The following is a 16,227-nucleotide window of genomic DNA, read 5'->3' on the forward strand; positions in this document are numbered from 1 at the left end:
CTCAGGTCCACCCTCCCCCGTTTCCAGACTGTGTTCTAACGGCAACGAGGCACACTGAGGCAGATGTGCAGACATAATGACTAAATTTACTCTTTTTCTTCCCGATTTGGAATCACTAATTGTCCCTCTCAGGCCGTGGCTGAGCCATCCGCAGCCGCACACCAGGGGTATGGCAGATGAGGAGCGTACCCTCCTCCCATGCACTCACTCACAGTCCATTGACTCTGGTAGCAGGGCAGGAGAGCTGCCTGGATTCATTCAGAGTTCACTTGACCTAAGCAGGGGATTCCAAACTGTATGCTTAACTCCAGAATGGCATATCCCCTTCTCTGATCACATTGCTGAGATATTTTATGTTTAAAAATTACTATTTTTTAAAACCTGTTTTACGATCTCCTCCTCTGCCATGGATAGAAAAAAAGGGTGGGGGGGTAGGGGGTGGTTTATTAACCTTGGAATATGACACCTAAGGTCAATATAACTACTCTGTCTTTCAAAAATGATTTGTAAATAAATGCATTGTGTTAGTAGCTTATAAGTGAGCTCATATCAAATGTATTTTTAGTTTCTAAATTGTTATGCTGTTGCATGACTGGAAGAAGCCCTTGGTCAACCTCTGACATGTAACATAATTTTTCATAGCCAGTGACACTACAACTGAATCACTATTCCACAATCACCCATCTGCACCATTGAGCAACAATGTCACAATGTCAGTGTACTATAGCTACAAAAAGTAAAAGTAATTTAAACATAAAGCCACTATACAATCCTTTACAGAAATGCATTATAAATATGGGAATATAAGTATCATAAATACCACATCTTCGACGGCTACCTTCATTCTGTTATCGTTATCTCTTGTATATATTATATATTGTGTTCTGGTTGCAGTTCCAGCTTGTTTTGTTGAACATTATTAGACAGACATCTGCTATAAATTCCATGTGAAACAATGTATAATCTGAGGTGTGGTTCTGCCACTGTAATATAACCCTCCTCCTGTGTCACTCTTAAATAATTAGAGCAATAGACTCTCTCATTCATATAATAATTAATTGTTAAAACAATGAATCAATAGAACAGCTAATTACACATAATCAAGTACTCTGAATAATGATCTGCATTGCTAATCTAAGAGAAACAAAAAACATAAATTTGATGCGAGAAATTATTTTTAACACAACAAAATAAAAATAACTACATGTACACTTCCATAAATTAATTATAGCTCATAATTATCAAGAGATCCTAAATCCAGATCAGCAGTCAAAGAAGACCTACTTTAGACTCTGATTAATGGAGCTCAGGACCTAAGGCCAGTGCACACACCGAGCTAGAACTGGCTAACACTGAAGGGATGCAGACATGTGAAAGAGGCAGAAATAAATCTATTGACAATAGTAAGACATTTTTTTCAAAAATGTACGTAGCTGTCCCTTGCCAAATGTGAATTTAATTTGAATTTTACACAGGGAGTGAGCTTCAGTGAGCTAAGTACATCAGGGATGTGCAGTCACATGATAGGGTACATACAGTTTATGCTCCTCCTTGGGGTATATGCTGTAGTGGGGCAGTAGTAGGTCTGCGTTAGCTCCTCCCCTGGCCTAGCAGGTAAGAGGCAGCACCAGCGTTTATCACATTTCTGATTATCCCTTTTGCTTTTTGCTCGCTTCATTAAGATACTAGACTTGCAAGCCAACAAAGCTGTGATGGCAACTTATACAGCTATATTGCCGAACATCTACAGTTCAGCAGAGCACTTATTTTTATTTGCGCTGCCTTTGCACGGGTGTAAATAACAGCGTTGTTTTGATGCTCGTTCAACTGTAGTCTTTTCATGCTGTGTCTGGATCTTCTCCCAACTGACTGAAATGAACAAGTACAAAAAGGAACACAGCGTACAGCACGTGATCATTTCAGAGGTCATAGGGACATGCTTCTTTCATTTTAATTTCGAATGGATAATGCTGGCTTCTTCAAGCAGATCAGCAGCATATTCCCTGTGACGTTAGTGCTTGGGTTAATCCCTGCTAATGACTAGACCATGCTGTGATAGAAGCTATATCACATTAAATTAGACTACATGACTCACAGGCTCGCAGAACCAAAGGCTAGATGACAGCATAAAGTATACCTTTGCTGTCTGAAAGAGACAAATATCAATATATTTTTAAACATTTTACTATACAAAAAACCAATTACAGCATAACAATTGTATTCAAGAGCACCAAAATGAGACCATTTTAAAACAGAAATGGAATGGAACTTACCATCCAGATCCAGAATCTTGCGTGTATGGTGACTGAAAGCATGATAAAGGGTGGCCATCATACTGCAGTTAACTCTTTGCAATACGTTAGTCCACCACCAGCCTAGTAAAGCCAATATTTGCGAATATTTGCCACCCCCAAGAGTTTTCAAAACATAATAAACTGTTCAGATTCAATTATCTGTTGGACAGACAGAAAGATTCAAACATAACAGAACATTCTGTCAATTTAATAAGCTTGCCATCATATTTACTTACCCTTAACCTCTCCCAGAATTCACACATCACATGGTTCAGACCTCCTGATATTGCCTATATTCATGTACTTGCAGTAAAACAAGTTCTGCTGCAAGCTGACTACCATAGATCCAAAATGCTGGTGGGCCAACAGCTGGCTCCAGCAATGGTCCAGATTGAGCTTCCCTATTGCTTTCTCTTGAATTCCTCTCAGAATTCAAGCAATATCCCATAAGCTGCTTCCTTTCCTGTATTACAGATGGGTGTGAGGACTTCCAACTCTTCAACATAATTTTATTTAGAACAATAGATGAGAAAAAAACCTACTTTAACTGCAAATATTTAGTTTGTTGCTTCAATCTGGTAACAGGCAAATTAATTTTACCCATTGTTCCGTTTCTCTCTGGAAATTGTAAATACTTTGATATTCTCAAAATGTGTGAAATATTGAGTCTTTGTTTTGGTTTTTATTCACTAGTAGTGTGAATAAGGTTTTTTCTGTAGGCTAGTTTGTTAAAATCTCCTCTTTTCCTAGGTCAGATTTTCATTTACTGGCAATTCATTTTAGTACTAGATCTGAATTAAAAACATTTTCTAAATAATTTAATGAGGAGTTCTGATTAATATGATTTTAAAATCTCCAGGGAGTGGAAGGAATCTTGGTATTTCCCTTTCAAATCGGTGAAAGAATTTATTTAGTTCTTCATTTATACATGTGACAGAAGCTTTTATGTAAAGTTGTAAACTAACCCAGCAGGCTAAAATAACATGGGCCTTCCTACCTGCTCTGGTATATGAGAAATCGATTTTGTTCCATTATAGGTTGCCATAGAAAGTACCTATAAAATGGCCAGTTCTTCATTTGTGTGCATTCAAGGTCCTCCCCAGATACTGCAAGAGTAATTTTTTTTATATCACCAGCACTGGAAGATTATTTATCTCCAAAGTGAGGCAGCACAGTGATGCTGTGTCGCCTCACAGCAAGACAGTCGTGTTTGTGAAACCCAGCCTTACTGAGTTGGCAAGTTCTCACAGTGCAAAGGTTAGGCTAATTGGAGAGCATAGATTGCCCACAGGTGTGAGTGAATAGCTTGTGTGCCTTTTCCAAGAATAGGCTGTTCTCTGGAAGTGGCCTAACGAAGTCCAGTGATAATGCTGCACCACCTATAATTTAGTTCCCACAGTTGAAAACACAACTCAGACATCTCGCAAAGAACCTAGAACTGGAAATACCAACAGAGAACGTCTACATACTTTTGTTACCGTGGATTTGGAATGGATAAAGAAAATGAGAATTTTCTACATTATTCCTATACATGCCCCCCAACCCCAGAGATCTCCTTAATCATTATTTCCAATATAGTAATGATTCCTTTATATTTAATAGATATGATATATAAAAACAGAAATGGGAAATACTCCACTTCCAAAGCAAACTTCACCAACTAGTTCAAGTGAGCTTTACAACAGAGTGTACAGGTGACAAACCCACACATTTGTACTTGGATACAATCTTCAACAGGATGTGGGACCTCCCTGGTGGGACCCCCTGCATAATGTGGACCAGTGGGGGGGGGGGGACCAAAAGGGTTGGGGCACCTTTGTCTGGTGGCAGCAGGGCAGGAAAGGTACCTATATTAACTGGGCCATCCTGTATTTCAGCCAAAAGTGTTTTTTTCCCCCCCATACAAGAGTAAAAACCCCTGTTTTTTGGAAAGCAGGGAGGTAGAATTGTCCCTCTGTACAAATACTTTTCTTACTTAAAAAAGAAAAATATGACTGCAGACATTGCTTTACCACCACCAACCCACCCAGAAGCACATTGCTGCAATTTATATGTACGATACCATTTATATCTCCAACTGACTGGCAGAGCCTTTTAGGACACCGCCCATATATACAAATAGAATAATCTATCTTCTATTGACTCATACATTACATCTTACTCCATTTTATATTTTTTCATTTGGAGACACATTCATACTCTGGCGGGTCTTAGCAGTTATCAGCCTCTAGTGGCAACACTGAAAGATGGAGCAATATGCTTCCATCTTTGCATGCCTGTGAAATGCTTGTTTGAATGTTTTCAATACCAATTATTGAAGCAATCTTCGTCAAAGATTCAATACATTCGAAAGTTCAAAAGTAAAATTTTTATTCAAATCAGATATATTTAAATACAATAAAATCATATTACAGAGTTATTGCATATTTTTAAAAGATTAAAATGAGAAAATAAAATTATTTTCATCACTAATGTCAAGATGCAGTTGATAAAAAGCTAATTTATTAAACAGCAGCTCAATTACCCTTGACATCCATCATAAAATCACTTACAATCTCTATCGAAGACTTTGGGAAGCAAAATATCATTGCATAAAGATATGAGAAGATTAAGTTCAATGTGCTATGTTTATCATGTGTTGTGATTATGTTCACTGTGCTCAGTATTTTGCTTTGATAATGTTCACAGTGCTCAGTTACATTGCTGTGATAACATTCCTTCATTGGTGGCAGCAGCGCGAGTGTTAAATCTTGGAAAGAGGCAAGGAGGCCTGTGCCCTGAGTTACGATGTTGGGGGGCGCTGGGCTGAGGGGAGAGAAAAGAGACAGAAATGGAAGAGAGTGGAAGGAAGGAAGAGAGAAAGAGAGGGTCTGTGGAGGGGAGGAGGGGGGGGGTTGGGAGAGAGGTGTCAATTCGAAGGGGAGGTCCAGTAAGATCACACCTCGCTCGACTGAGCAGGCAGGCTGGCCAGTGCTGGCAGCAGCTCCTGGTACACCTGGATGCCACGCAGGAACACCTGCTCGTTCAGGAATTCGTTATGGTCGTGCAGCAGGATGGGAGTGTGGTTCATTGGAGAGAAGCCAATGGCAGGGAGACCCACCTGTGTGAAGAGACACGCATCATTTCCTGTGAGCGAAATTTCAGGGAAGGGGGCGGGTGGTGAATCGACAGGACACAGCTTTCATTCAGGCTGCAGCATGAGGTGCAGAAGAAGATTTCAAATTGGAAGGAAAAGGTGAAAAGCACAAGAAAAGATGGTGGAGTAGGAACTATAACAAATGTCTTAGCAAAGAACAGTTCTGTGGGCATCCCCTGTGTGCACCAGGTATATCCCTTAAGGTGGGAGTATACTTGATAAGGCGAATACAAACGTGTGTATGCTGTAGTACTCATTGCGGCTTCAAACTTAGTTTAGTGACACTCCACGACAGCAGTCAGTGCAGATTCAAACGTCTGCTGCACTAAGCACCAAGAACAACAATGGCTCCAGTAAAGGAGTAGGAACTCTGACAGATGGACACTGATGATAACCACAGTCGCTTTAGTTTATTTAGTGCTGCTAAGTTAAGAACAAAGAGAGGTTGGTATGTTAATCTGCTCAATCAGACGAGAAGATGGGACGCAGCCAAGCCAACGCATCCACCAATGCGATATTTTACACCAATTACAGGCAATTTCTACATTTACATCGGTCTGCGAACATCTCGGCTTGTTCGACCAGCAGGAAGGTGCACACTGCGGTGGCCGAAGTCAAAGTGGAGTTTTGTTTTATACACAAATTAGTCATTTTACGTCATTTAGTTTATATGAACTAGCCAAAGTTTTTTTCTGCAGGAAGTATGCTTTAGTGTATAGAAAACACTCACCGCTCTGATAAATCGGCTGTCTGAAGCTGCTGGGAATATTTCTTTCTGCAGATTCATATTCCTGAGAAAGAAAGAAAGAAAGAAAGTAAATATACTACACAATGGCTAAGTATTTCATGATGGGTAAGCGCCTTTAACTAGTTCTTTCACCACATTCCCCAGCAAATTCTGTAGAAAGAAAACACTAGGCATGCCCAGACCCTGGGTATTACCAAGGGGAACAATCGCTCCCAGAAACAGAAGCGTATTACTTTCTAGCCATGAACAATACTGCACCCTTGTTTTCTCGCATGTTCAACAAGACACTTCCTCCCCATTATGAGACCTAGACCTAAACTGGGATATTGATAGCCCCAAATGTAGCTTCTATCCCACCAAATGTCTGTGCTTGTAATGATTTTAAACTATTAGCTCTGTAAACCATGACCATGGTAGAGAAATAGTTTGCAAGGTGTTACCATAACACACAACAGAGCCCAACAGATTTCACCAAACCTTTTTTATACTGAGCCCATCACATTTTCAATCACTAGATAGCCAGCCTAGTTTTCAACAAGCCTATAATGACATCCTTCGGGATGACTGAAAGAGAGGATCTACTCGCTGACCTGTAAGAAGAAAAACCCACATTACATGATGTAGCCTATCATTAATAGTATCATAGTATAATTTCACTGACTTTCCAATCGGAATAGCCGAACGAACGCCATACCAGAGATAGAAAAACTCGAGACTACTGGGTCAAGCCAGCGCTGCTACTTACAACCATCTCTTGGTTTGTAATATAAATTTTGTTGCCAACGTTATCTGGCTAGGTTAAAAATGTGCTATGAAATACGATGGATGAAGGGTGTTAGCTAGCAAACGTTAGCTTTAGGTAGGAAATCCCTTCCTATTTAACACTAACTTGTTTCTTAGCATGATGTCACTGATGTAGATATATATTTATATATTTTTTGGTTGACTACAGCTGTATTTTGGAGATATTTGGTGTTTTATCATTCCTCTTTCATTTCCTTTGCCTTTGAACACACTGAAATACACTTACAGACAGTAACAGTAGGCTTCTTGCGTTTAATGGTGGTTCAAAGAAGCACAGTTGCATTTCGCCACCTACTGGACTGAAGTGCACTAGCTGCGCATGAGTGTTTCAACAACCGCGAGTAAGTCAGTCGGTCAGTCAAACATTCAGAAACAGCCAGTCCCCAGGGTCCAGCAAAGTTCCAAAATTGCCTGTCGTAAAAAAAACAGTACTTTGTTTTATTAAAAGAAATAAAATGATATTTATTTGTTTAATGATTTATTTGGATTAAAGTACGCTCAACGCAGTCTGAATGATTTGTTTTTTCAAACAAAAACACTGATCGAAGACCCACTGTGCTGGAATTTACGAATTAGCGAATGAAACTGAATGAATATTAGAAATAGCTGAATAATCTAATAGCACCTAAGGACAAATTAACTGATTAATCACACTGCCAGAGGGAATACGGGAGCTAATTAATCACACCTGCAAGCCACAAACAGCAGAGACCATAAAGCACAGCTAGGAGAACAATCAATTCTACTGTCAGGACATGGAACAGTTGCAAGACCTTTTCATGGGGAACAAGATAACCCCTATCAATACCCATCTGACTGAATGAGCCAGAACTCTTTATCCCTGGAGGAGGGGGTTTCTTGATGGTGGGGGGTGTTACAGCCCTATTCCTCACGAGACCTGATTTGGACAAACTAAGGGGAATGTGGAATGTGGACGGTTTGCTCAGGGTGCCATTTAAGGGAAAACCAAAGGGGGGGGGGAGAGAATTCTCCTGGTACCATAGTCACCTCATACGAGTATCTTGGGCGTGCATCAGGAACCTCTTTGTGTTCCTTTTCTTTGTCTGAGTATGTCTTTTCTTTTTGTATAGCATAGTGTTCTTTAATTGTCTTTTTTTTTAAAGTTTATCTTTTGACATAATTGTAACTTCCTATTCTTGGTTAGTGCCAACTGTCATGTTAAGTCATAATAATGAGTTTTCCCCTTTTCAGTGTATCCAAGGTATGTGCTTTGCTTGTATGCTGCCTGAGGTGTGCATCTCTGCAAGACCAATTGCCCTTATTTATGGTTTTGGGGTAACACCGTTGAGAAAATTCTAACTGTGCTTATTGATAGTTTCACCAGATGGATGTGCAGCTGCTGCTGTTAGAGTCAATGTCCAGATGGATCCTAGTGCTAGGATCATAAAATAATATAGTCATATTATGACTATATTACAGGATATTGCGATAGTCTCACTAAGTAGATGGAATACTTATGGCTCCCTGGGATAGCTGTTAGTTTTGGGACCCGGAAATACATATTTTTCAGGGTCCGGCTGCCCAACATTTCATATAAGCACACCCAAGTCAATGCGTGTAGATATGTGAACCCGTATTTGCACATAAACATCCAGGTTACAGACAAAATCCAAATCCTTACACACCTCACAGGAAATAAATTAAACTGTTTTGTGAAACAGTGTATGCTCACACTCACATAGCTTTGCACGTCGCGCTGAAGATCTTCCACCAGGGGTTGCTGTCTTCAGTAGATGTCAGGTCCTGGTTAGTGTGTTTCTGGAGAAGAGGCACAGTTTATCAATGAATCTGATAAACTCACTCATGCTAGGGCATGGGTGCCCAACATTGGCCCTGCAGAGGCACGAGGTCAGCTGGTTTTCACTTTCACTTTCACACTTTGACAATAATTTGTATATTTGCCAATACATTGATAAGTGCTGTAATTTATTTTCTTATAATGGGAGTATATTTTATTGGCAGCATATTCTATTTTGGTGAGGGCCTCCGGCCTGTCTACCCCACACTCTGGACGCAGTCTGTACACTCACCTGCGCAAATTCATACGTAATGCCTTCTCCTGCCTCTTTACACCACCGCTGAATCTGCGCTTCAAACTCCTGAGAAAAGGGGGGAGATAGGGAACAGGGAGAGGGGGGGTAGGAGAGAGGGGTAGAGAGACCATTTAAAAAGTTATATAAAACTCAGAAGTGATCAGAATATACTGTTTCTATGTTAAACAGGCATCGTGTGATTCGCTGAGCTGCAGCGTGAGACGCACCTGTAGGTTGACCGTGGGTGGAATTCGTATGTCGAAAGTGGCATCCATTTTTTCGGGGATCACATTGTAGGCCACGCCCCCTTTTACCATGGTCATGTTCACAGTGGTGACATCACCCAGTGTAAGGCACTCGCTGGTGTTCAGCCTGCAGCGGGGCACCAAACAAATCCATCAGCCACTGTTTCTGTGCCATCACAGCCGTTGCTAGTAGCTGAAACAGGTGCACTGCTAACTACTATATGGAATGACTGACAGGTGCAGTTCAACATTCAAAGGAAAATGAATACATACATGGTAGGGACTGCGATAACATGTTTGATTAGAGGAAAATGTGGACAGGTAAGATTGTAAGTGCTCTACATGAGGTCAACACAACAGACTATGCAGACAGCAGTCAGCATCTACAGTAAATAGACTGGAATCAGCCTCAGTACAGTACATAGAATGTAGTCAGCTTCAGCACAGTGCACAGCAATGCACTCAGCCTCAGTACAGTACATAGACTGTAGTCAGCCTCATCGCAGTGCACAGCAATGCACTCAGCCTCAGTAAAGAGCACACCACTGCAGTTAGCCTCAGTATAGTACATAGACTGCAGTCAGCCTCAAAACACACGGTCTGTGGTACAGCAGAACTCCAGCAGTCTCACCGATGTTTCTCCTGTTCTCTGAAATCCAGGAAAGAGTTTATGATTTTGCGCTGGAAAGAGAAGAAGAAATGTAAATGATTGAACAGTGCAGCACTAAGAGCCCTGCTCCTGCTGTCGGGAGCGGGTGACCGCATTCTGAGACACTCACCAGTTTCTCTGCTGCAGTGTTTTCCACAAACCTGGAGCCGTGGCCTGGACTACCGGGACACCGCACCGTGATCCCTGAGGGAGAGGGGCCAGAACAGGCATGAGTATGTGTGTGTGTGTGTACGCATGGATGTGCAGGAGTGTGTGTGTGTGTATATACAAGTATGAGTAGGAGTGTGTGTGTGTATGCATGTATGAGCGGGAGCAGGAGTGTTTGTGTGTGTGTGTGTATGCATGGATGTGCGGGAGTGTGCGGGTGTGTGTGTGTGTACATGGATGTGCAGGAGTGTGTTTGTGTGTATGTATACATGTATGAGCAGGAGTGTGTGTGTGTGAGCGTGGGTGTGACACTGTCCTCACAGACATTTTCCATAACTCTAAACTGCTGATTCACTGCTGATCTTACTTGCAATTCTGACTAATTTGCGTTTTTGTTTGTGATAGGCAGCTGTTTGTACCATGCCTAAAGGTAAAAAAGTAAGAACACTGTGAATGAATTATAAATATAAGAGTGACATAATTTTCTTGCTCACTCTGTCATGCCTGAGCTTTATAATGAAGTTTACTTTTGTAGGATAGGACTGGGATTACCTGGAATACTATGGTTACTCATTAACCAGTGAATAAGTACATTTAAGGAGTGCATGTGCTTTAGTTAGTAGTAATAATTTTGGAGTTGTAGGTGGCAGAGCAGTGACTTGGGAGGCAAAATGGATGATTTCAAATTGGGGAGATAAAACGAGAACAAACAAACCAAGAAAAAGGATGTCACCACACATGCATATACTCACACCAGGGACATCTCTCCCCGTAAAACACAGTGAATGACTCTCCTGGATTGGCCAGACCTGCAAAGAGAGCACAGAAAAATCTGATTTCTCTGCACTGTACTGCGCTCAGGAGGGGAGTTTACACTACTTTGTGTTAATTTGATAGCCAAGACCTATGGCTGATACATACACTCTCTTTCTCTGTCACTGCAACGTTAGATAGAGGCTATAAGAACTCGACATGGCGCTGACTTTTTTTTCCGAATCCGAATAATAACGAGCAACTTTGAGTAGAAGAATAATCCATCACATTATTCGTGCTTTCCCGATTACAGTATTTGGATTCGGATACATCCCTACTGCAGAGGAGGGGAGTTTACACTGCAGAGTACAGCACTGAGGAGGGAGGATAACACTGCAGAGCACTGCACTGAGGAGGGGAGTTTACACTGCAGAGTACTGCACTGAGGAGGGGAGTTTACACTGCAGAGTACTGCACTGAGGAGGGGAGTTTACACTGCAGAGTACTGCACTGAGGAGGGGAGTTTACACTGCAGAGTACTGCACTGAGGAGGGGAGTTTACACTGCAGAGTACTGCACTGAGGAGGGGAGTTTACACTGCAGAGTACAGCACTGAGGAGTTCACACTACACTGGCAGGTCCCACACAGCTCACCTTCGTCCAACGCAAAGCCGATGTTTAACGCCTGAAACTCCGGGTGCTTCACAAACATCTCCATTCCCTTATGACCCCCAACCTCCTCGTCTGAAAACAGATGCTTTAGAACACACTGCCAAGCAGAAAGAACCACACTTACAAACCTTAACCATTATAAGACAGAACACATGTTCTGAATTGGCTCTTAAAATTGTTCGGAGTATTCAAACCCCCGTTAATGACAACAAGGCTATCAACAGTTATTTATCCGATGACTGTCAGGAGTAAATCAGACAATAGCAGAAGTATTCATAGAAATAATACAACAAAAAGGAGCAGGTCCCTCACCGGGAACAAACATAAGGTGGATAGTCCGAGCAAACCTCTTTCCCTCTGCTTTGAGCTTGCGGACAGCTTCAATATACCTGCGAGACAACACAGATACCTCACTGTTACATACATTACATACATACATATACACGCACACACGTACACAACCACACACATCTCACTGCTACAAATATGTGTACACATACAAACACACACGTTAGAACACATAGATACAGGAAGTGTCTCCATGTAAACCACATCGAGACAGGAAGCATCTCAGTGCTGACTACATCAAGACAAGAAGTGCCTCTCTGGAAGAGTACATCCAGGCCCTCGGAGGGGCCTCTCATGACGTCACACTCACTGAATGGCGACAGATTTCATGTCCTGTGTCCCCCTGCCATAGATGTTCCCCTCGGCATCTTTCACAGCAGCAAAAGCATCATACTTCCAGCTCTCCTGTGGAACACAGAGGATAGGGAGGAATGAGCTCAGTGCTCAGAAGACCAAATGAGGGGGTGGAGCCAAAGGCTGAGAGGCACCACGTGAGAGGCAGAGCCAGGTACTGTGAATTGATGTAAGGGCGGCGCCCCGCCAAGAGCAGCCTTACCTGGAACACAGGCACCACATCCATGTGAGAGTTGAGCAGGACTGACTGCAGAGCCATGTTGGTACCAGTCCATGTGATGATGGCTACCACTCTGCCAGGGCACACCTGAGGAACAGACTCAATGAGGTACCCCCAAGCAAAACAGGGAAAGATAGTATATAGGTGCAGGAGATGGGGCAGTTTAGTGGCAGGTGGTAAGGCAGTATTGTGGTCTGTTTGGGAGGCAGTAAGGTGGTCCCATACCTCCACTTTCTTCATGGGCAGCTCCAGCTCTTTTGCCATCCTCTCCAGAAATCTCAGAGCAGCACCTGCAGACACACATTAAAACTCTCCTAACTCCCAGACTTACTTGTGTGCTGATTTTGATTCTTAACATGTTTCTGAATACAGTCCAAAATCAGTTTGCTTATCCATTTGAAACATACACATAAAACACTGCCCAGTCACCCCCTGCTATTATCATTGACTAATATCTTAAAATGTTATAATTCAAGCTGATGACAAAAGGTCATATTTGAACTGCATATTACCCATTTATACAAAGTAGTAGCAAAGTAATTTCATGTTACCCATGCCACAGAAATTCCACGCCTGCATTCAAACCTGCAACCTGATAGTTCCCAGCTTTGTTCCTACTAGTGCCATAAAATACAGTCGTGCCTGTACTCCTCGCAGCATCAGGCAATATTCCAAATGGCAATCTGCCTGAACCACTGCATTTCAACTGACTGTACAAAGTTCTTTTATCTTTCTTTCAGGGACCCATGATAAGTTACTGAAAATAATCAGCTAGTTTAATAATTACACAGTTAATTTATTCCCAGATTTTCTTCCTACTCGGTAAGCTATTATTATTTTTCACCTTCAAAAATATTGTGTTTGTCAGGGTTAGTGCTGGGAAATGTAACTGACCCTTTCAACTGGACAGACATGCTCATACATTCACACTAACTTATATACTCAGATACACATGTATGAATTCACAAATTACTAGCACCCCTGTCACTATATATACGGTATAAACATCACTATTAAACGGGGTTAATTTGATCCGGCATACTGATTGGGTGAGACAGCGTCCTACTGTGATTGTAACCGATACAGTAACAGTAGGCCTACTTCAAACAGCCTTTTTATAAACAGCTTCACTCTGCACGCAAACTGTTACTTATTAAATAAAATGAAAAAAATAGATAATATCGTGTCATCAGCAAATTGTTTCAATATGTTTTAACCATTATAAAAGCAATACGACACTCCAAGCCGTGCTGTATCGTGTATACAGTCATGGCTACAGGAGGTTACTGACACTCTACTTTGTGTCATGCCTAACAACATCCCTGTAGCAGTGACTGTATTCATGATACAGCACAGCCTGGAGTGCCGTATTGCCTAAGTAGAAAAGTCCATGTTCTCATAATGCATCACAAAAGCTTTGGGGTTTAAAAAGCAGCAGACACTCAAAAACAACTCCACCTCTAATGGTACCAAGCCAACCCAAGCGTTGTCTGGAATGTTCACATTGTCTACATTTCACTAATGCAAAGGACACCAGAGTTTCCCTGCATTTTCAGGTTCAGTGGAGCCTACATGGTTGAATTAAGTTAAGACCTTGCTGAGGTAAAGGAAAGGCAGGCTATCTGATGAACAACACCCAGCACTATGGTCCCATACCATAATCAGGCTCCGGATGGACCGTCTTCAGGCGGAGATACTCTCTGAACAGGGAGACCGAAGGGTGTTCAGCCAAACCTCCCTGGCCCCCGCCACCCATGGCACTTGGTCCATTCTTGTCCGGTAACATGTCACCTGAGAGCCCTGCCAGAGAGGAAAAGGAGAGGCTTTTACACCACGCAGCACTTTCTCCCCCTTGTCATTCAATGGACTGTCCAGGCTAAGCACTTTTTTTTGATGGCAGAGCTGTACATAAGTTAACAACATGAGTGTGGTGGTGGAGCAATTATTATTGTTAAATATAATAAGATGCCCCCATTTGCAAAAAAAAAAAAAAAAAGTTTTGTAAGCTAAAATAATCTTATACTGCTTTATACTTAAAATGTCTTGTTTGCACATTGGTGTATGACCTTCATGATCAACCTCATTTCAATTAATACTCGAGGTAATATGGTTGTTGGGGAAGTAAGTATTCATTGCCCTGGTACAATGTTCAGCATTCTGAATACTGAACACAAGTGGTGTTGCATGCTAAAACCCTACAATTAATCTACCTTAAAAATATGTTTTGTGATTCAAGACTTGAGTATAATGTTGTAAAAGGTTACCAATCCTGACATCAGTCTGCAGTTTGTTAGTTACAACTGCTTATATTTAACTAGTTCGTTTTCTAATTAGCGCACTTATTGAATACAGTCCTTGCTGAAATAGTTAACCAGCAGTAACTAGCTAGCTAATGTCAGTGTTTGTCAAGCTGTCAACAAATATAAGATGATGTGGTTTCAGTTTAGTTCAAGGTCAGAAATCTTCATTGATTGATCAAAGAGAGATAGCCATTACAGCAATCTTCCCAACTGAGCAGTTGTCTTGGCGCTGTACAACACAATCCCGAAGTGTATACGCGTAGTAGCTGGAATGTTTTAAAATCTGATTAGCTGGACTAGACTCAGTGAAGAAAGAAAATGACAGGCGATGCACAAATGTGAACCAGCTGCATTTATTTGTACATCAGCAACTTTTATTTGTGGACCTGCTGTATTTATTTGTGGATCAGTTGCATGTATTTATTTTTTAGCCAATAATACCCACATATACACAAATCCGATCAGAGCCAGTTTATAATCTTAAGGATTGCATTTCGGGACACCTTGGAAAGTTTAAAATAAACAGATGTATGAGTCAAACTTCCGAATGGTGTGTCGCGAACATAGGCTATTGGGGAGTATATCAACTTGAACGTCACATAATGGGCTAACACAGAAGTGAAAATGTAGCCCAATTGCTTCAAGTGTTTCACGCAAGCCAAGCTTGAAATTGAAAGAAGCTCGTCATCTGAACTATCAACATTGCAAACAGCTATGTAGCTAAACAGCGTTTAATAACAAACTATCTCAGATCTTTGACAACGTATCAAGGTTCAGACAGAACGGAATAAGACAAGTCAAGCGGTTATAGCGAAGGTAAATCGTACGCATTATAACATTTCCAGAGGCAAACGAGACAAGCGTTTACCAAACTAGCGTTAGCTGACAATGGTAATGGTCGTGTAGAGAACGGAAAAGAAAGAAACGGAATCGCTGTATCACGAAATGTTGCGGCATGGCCCGAACTCCTTACCTTGTATGTGGGTGTCTGTAAACAGCATAGGGTGTACGGTAAACAGCCAATCTAGGCAAATTTCGCAGTCAGACAAGGCCAGTCGATTGACGAGTTATTATTTGTTAATGACATTTTGTGCAGTGTACAGACTTTCCAACAAAGAACAAAAATGTTAGCATGGGGCATCTCTGATTACAAAAACAACAAAATAAACGCGTGCCACTTACAGATCACGACCCTGTATTCAGCGTCCCCTGAAGAAATTCTTCAGGAAAGATGTAGGCTTAGCTAATCGAGTGTCAGGACTTTGCTCAAGCTTAGATATAAATCATTTACTGCTCTACATAGGGCTTAAAAGAGGCGTGGGTCAAGTTGCAAGCTGACAAAAAGTAGAAACCAAGGTGATAATCATCCAGAAACAGTACACCAATACACATCTCAGAATGATCACTCATGACAGTACAGGCTGTCCAGATCAGATAAGGTGAGGAGGGGTGTTCATATATTCATTGAAATGACCTGGGGAT

At 41.5% G+C, this 16,227-nt stretch overlaps 1 protein-coding gene across 3 annotated transcripts; it reads right to left on the reverse strand.

Moving 5' to 3' along the window:
• Positions 1 to 4,943: 4,943 nt before the first annotated feature.
• On the reverse strand, positions 4,944 to 16,075 carry LOC118211860 (aminoacylase-1-like). 3 transcript variants are annotated; one of them, XM_035389391.1, is made up of 15 exons: positions 15,928 to 16,075; positions 14,102 to 14,245; positions 12,671 to 12,735; positions 12,428 to 12,532; positions 12,182 to 12,276; positions 11,836 to 11,912; positions 11,506 to 11,595; positions 10,851 to 10,907; positions 10,061 to 10,134; positions 9,913 to 9,962; positions 9,264 to 9,408; positions 9,034 to 9,102; positions 8,682 to 8,761; positions 6,161 to 6,221; positions 4,944 to 5,394 (listed from the first exon to the last, which is right to left on the reverse strand). In XM_035389391.1, the coding sequence occupies exons 2-15, from the start codon at positions 14,229 to 14,231 to the stop codon at positions 5,230 to 5,232; spliced, it is 1,263 nt and encodes a 420-aa protein (XP_035245282.1). In that variant the 5' UTR covers positions 14,232 to 14,245; positions 15,928 to 16,075; the 3' UTR covers positions 4,944 to 5,229. The 3 variants fall into 3 exon arrangements, with proteins under 3 accessions (XP_035245282.1, XP_035245280.1, XP_035245281.1); XM_035389389.1 differs by lacking the exon at positions 15,928 to 16,075 and adding an exon at positions 15,719 to 15,868; XM_035389390.1 differs by lacking the exon at positions 15,928 to 16,075 and adding an exon at positions 15,614 to 15,715.
• Between the last annotated feature and the right edge of the window lie 152 nt (positions 16,076 to 16,227).

This window comes from Anguilla anguilla, chromosome 13 (genome assembly GCF_013347855.1).
Source record: "Anguilla anguilla isolate fAngAng1 chromosome 13, fAngAng1.pri, whole genome shotgun sequence".
Taxonomy (NCBI): Eukaryota; Metazoa; Chordata; class Actinopteri; order Anguilliformes; family Anguillidae; genus Anguilla; species Anguilla anguilla.

What these genes read in the sequence shown, in the direction of transcription:
- LOC118211860 (XM_035389389.1), bottom strand. Translation starts at nt 15,746, where the DNA reads ATGCTGTTTACAGACACCCACATACAAG. An exon ending in TACAGACACCCACATACAAG is followed by an intron (nt 14,246 to 15,718) that starts GTAAGGAGTTCG and finishes CCTCTCTGGCAG; the next exon opens with GGCTCTCAGGTGACATGTTA. An exon ending in TTACGTATGAATTTGCGCAG is followed by an intron (nt 8,762 to 9,033) that starts GTGAGTGTACAG and finishes CCTCTTCTCCAG; the next exon opens with AAACACACTAACCAGGACCT.